The following is a 4248-nucleotide window of genomic DNA, read 5'->3' as shown; positions in this document are numbered from 1 at the left end:
TCTAACTCTGAATTTCGTTCTTCTTGATCTATAATAGAAAATTTAGCTTATTTAATACTCACATTCATCAAAACAATCCTTGACTCGAACTTTGAAAAAATTACGATTTTGCCCCTAAACTTTTGCATAATTACACTTTTGTCCCAAAGCTCGGAAATTAAACTTCATCTCTTATTCTTATGTTTTATAACATGCTGAATATTTTTCCCTTATATGACAACATCAAATTCCCACTCTAGCATGTACTTATGAACATTAGGTATTTTTACCGATTATGTCAATATACTTATTTTCAATTAAAATCGACTAGTAAAAGTTGTTTAACATAATTTAAAGCTTCATATTCTACCATAAAACATCAAAATAAACACATTTCACCTATGGGTATTTTTCCAAATATGAACCCTAGGTTAAATTATTGCTAGAATAAGCTAAATTAAGTTATCGAGACTCTAAAAACGTAAAGAATATTAAAAACGGGGCTTGAAATCACTTACTATGGAGCTTGGAAGCTTGAAACCCCTAAATATGGCTTCCCCCTTGCTATTTTCGTTCACCATGGAGAAGATGAGCACATTTTGCCATCTTTTTCCCTTTTTAATTCTTTTTATTACTAAATTACCAAATTGTCCCCAACTTAAAAATTTTTTATTTCACTTATCTCATATCCATTTTTGTCTACCAACTTAACCAATGGTCTAATTACAGTATAAGAACCTCCAATTTAAAGTTTCATAACAATTAGACACCTCTAACATGTAGAACTCAACTTTTGCACTTTTTACAATTTAGTCCTTTTGACTAAATTGAGTGCCCAAACGTCGAAATTTTTGAACGAAATTTTCAAAAAATAATTCCGTGAAATCGTAGACCATAAAAATATAATAAAAGTAAATTTTTTCTGATCGGATTTATGGTCCCGAAACCACTGTTCCGGCTAGGCCCAAAATCGGGATGTTACATCTTTACTTCATTTATAATCAGGAGATCATTAAATGGAGTAATTAAGAAAACTTAATTCATTAAATGTAATACATTTACTAATTGAATGTAAAGGAGCTTATAAATAGCACCTTGTAAGTGAAAATTAAACAATGAAAATTCTCTTGTATTTTTCATCCACGTTTTACTTATTATTGTTTTATTAATTTTTCTATAACATTTTTTTCTTTTAGTTCTTTTTAAAATTGTAAGATTTTATTCCATTCCAAACTTTGCTTTTGTACAAATCTAAATAAAGTTAATATTTAATGCACTATCTCTGCACAAGTCCTATATACCATCACTGAATAATAATTTGACACTTCATCATTGAATAAAATAAAAAATAATTGAGGACTTATAAATAAACACAAATAAATTTATTTAAACATTATTAAATAATTAATTATAAAGAAATACTAACACTCTGAATTAGAGACCCTAAACCCTATACATGAGAATCTAAATCTTAATCCCTTAAATTTAAGATCTTAATTTAGAGAGTTATTAATATTTATTTATAACAATTACATTTAATATTTAATCATATTTAAATAAAAGTATTAGTATTTATTCATATATTTTATATTTTTATTTAATTTACTGATAATGTATTATATTATTTATTGATGGTGAATACTGTACGTCATAAAGTTTTGCCTAGATATTAACAATCTTTTCTATCTTTCGTGTTAATGTGAAGTAAAGTTGAAATTTGTAACTCAAATTAAGAAGGTTCAAATGGTTAATCGAATTTTTTTAATCCTTTAACAATTAGCTGAACTAAAAATTTTTCAAAATAAAATTAACCAAACCAAAATATTTCGGTTAATTCGGTCGGTTAACCGAAATTTATATGTTTTTACTTTTTTGATTAAAATAAGTATAAAACATAAAAAAAATATATTCATTTGACTGAATTAACCGAATTAACCAAATTAGAACTACATATAATTTGTATTATTAATTATTAAGTTCAGTTAATTCGACTAATTTGATTAATTCAAAAAAATTATTCATCGACTTCCGACCGAATTAGATCAATTAACTGACCGATTAAATGAATTAAATTAATTCAATCGATTAATTCGATTTTAACCGAAATTTAAACAATTCTTACTCAAACTCACCTTTCATGAAAGGTTGGCTTATAGCACATGCTTCGCATTTGTGCTTTCGAGGCTCTTCCCATGGCGTCGCCATGTGACCTGTTGCCTTTGGGTCTCAGTCCACGCCTACAAAAAGGAAAAGCCCACCCGGCCTGCATGTTCCCAGTTACTCTATGCCACGTCTCATAGACTTTCTATCTATCTATTTTATTTTCAGATGAAACCAGAAGAGGTTTTCCCGCGCTTTCCCTCCAAGAAGACGAAGGAAGCCAGCAAAAAATGGAGGCATGGGTTCCGTTGTTCGACATTTTCATGAATAGCCCTACACCTGAAATCGAAGCATCTCTTTGGCTGCAACAATGTTTCAATGCGACAACATTATCATCTTCAACAACAACTCCAATCACCGCAAGCTCTTTCCTTTCTTTGCTTACCAAACCCTGCAATCTCTTTGTCGATGACTCATCTTTTTCTTCACCTCTCACACCAAAAAGGTAAACCCATAAACTTAAGGCAGGAAAGAAACTTTCTTTGTTTTTTTCTTTTCAGATTTAGTGACTGATGAGTTTGATATTTTTTTATTTTGCTTAAGGATAATGTTTATAGAGACTCTACCGGGTATGGTTCAGTCAAGGGTACTTTCATTTCTTGCTTTGGAGAATGAGAGGTTTAATGGGAAGGAATTATCTAAGCTGGCACGCAGTTTGTTGAGTGAAAGTCAAGGGCTTGATTTTTGGGTCAAGAAAGCAGCACGGGATCTGCTCGACAGAGTGTCTGAACCAAATCATATTAATAAGTGGATTTCTGGTTTTAGTCTGGAATCTGGCGAAGAAGAAGTCGGCCAAGAGTTTGAGTCCTTACCGGATTGGCTCAAGGACATGGCTGCTGGTAATGATCCGCTTCTCTATTGGCTTCCTTTATCTGCAGCTGATTGTGGTCCTCGTTTTTATGATGATAGTTTGGAAAATGATGAGAGTTTGTTCAGTCAAGTTGAGGAAAATGGAGAAAATGGTTTGAAAGAAGTTGGGGACGAAATTGAGATGGATCGGGTTCTGAATGTGCCTTTAGAACCTGAAATTGAAAACATGGCTGCTAGTTTGAGAGACAGGGTTATAAACTTAGAATCTAGTTTCAAAGCTGTAGCATTAGGAAATGAAATTCGTGAACTTTGCTTGGATAAAGGAATGGATCCTTTTCAAGTTCTGTGTCTGATTGAGCCTTGGAAAGCCGAGGATGAGGCTGCTTCGGTGCTAATTTCTCATCTTTCAAGTGGGGATGAAGATGAGCTTGCTTGGCCAAGTCAGGTTCTCTGCTCAATTGTGCTTCCCAAGTTCTTGGTTCTAGAAGAGCCAGCCTCACGTCTGCTACTGACTTCAACGATTGAGTACAGCAAGCTCCATCAGAGGGCTGCGGTGCACGCATTATTGTTTCCACTTGTACTACGAAAGGAAGGTATCAATAACCCCATCTGTGATGTGATTACTAGGATTCTGAGGGAATGCCTGCACCCGGCTCATGTTTCTGCCTTCTGCCAGACACTTCTTTGCGGAGGAGAGGAGGAGAGGAGATTCATTTTACTCCCATGTCATGAATACCTTGTCTCGAAGGAATTGGTATGGACGGATTCATTGTTTAACCTCTTACACAACATTTTAAATCATAATGTTCATTTAACTCAGGATTCAGTTGATCGTCTTGTGTACCATGTTAGGAACATAGCCGAAAGATTTTCCAAATCTTTGAAATTTGGAAACTTCGTATTATGTCTGGTCACTAAATGTTCTTCACTACTTAATTCACATAAGAACGTACTGACTGAAGCGGTTGAGTGCACGAATACTCTTGTTACGAAATCCATATTATTAAGAATAGCTAGCTTATAATTATTGTGTTTACTCTCTCTTTTTCTTTTTAATGTTTATTCTAGCTGAAATTTGAAATATTGATCGATACAAGCTGAACTTTTCTAATAGTAGGTACAGCTATAATTATTAGTTCATGAACTTTCTTTATAATTTGTAGTATATATCTTAATGGCTTGTTTGGCGTACTGATATCATCTATCATTATTAAACTGCAATGGTGCTGACATCTAGAAAACTGCTTGAAATGAGAAAAACCAAAGAATGAAGGAAGCATTGGTTTATGTTTTCTTCTT

The 4248-nt window shown here is 32.9% G+C and overlaps 1 protein-coding gene across 1 annotated transcript; it reads left to right on the top strand.

Moving 5' to 3' along the window:
* The first annotated feature begins 2116 nt into the window (after window positions 1–2116).
* Window positions 2117–3985, top strand: LOC107901125 (uncharacterized). The gene is made up of 2 exons (XM_016827005.2): window positions 2117–2584; window positions 2683–3985. Exons 1-2 carry the CDS (start codon window positions 2370–2372, stop codon window positions 3971–3973), a joined length of 1506 nt encoding a protein of 501 aa, XP_016682494.1. The 5' UTR covers window positions 2117–2369; the 3' UTR covers window positions 3974–3985.
* The last annotated feature ends 263 nt before the right edge of the window (window positions 3986–4248 follow it).

This window comes from Gossypium hirsutum, chromosome D06, assembly GCF_007990345.1.
Source record: "Gossypium hirsutum isolate 1008001.06 chromosome D06, Gossypium_hirsutum_v2.1, whole genome shotgun sequence".
Taxonomy (NCBI): Eukaryota; Viridiplantae; Streptophyta; class Magnoliopsida; order Malvales; family Malvaceae; genus Gossypium; species Gossypium hirsutum.
The sequence above is the reverse complement of the archived record's forward strand: the minus strand, read 5'-3'. Positions and strand labels throughout refer to the sequence as shown.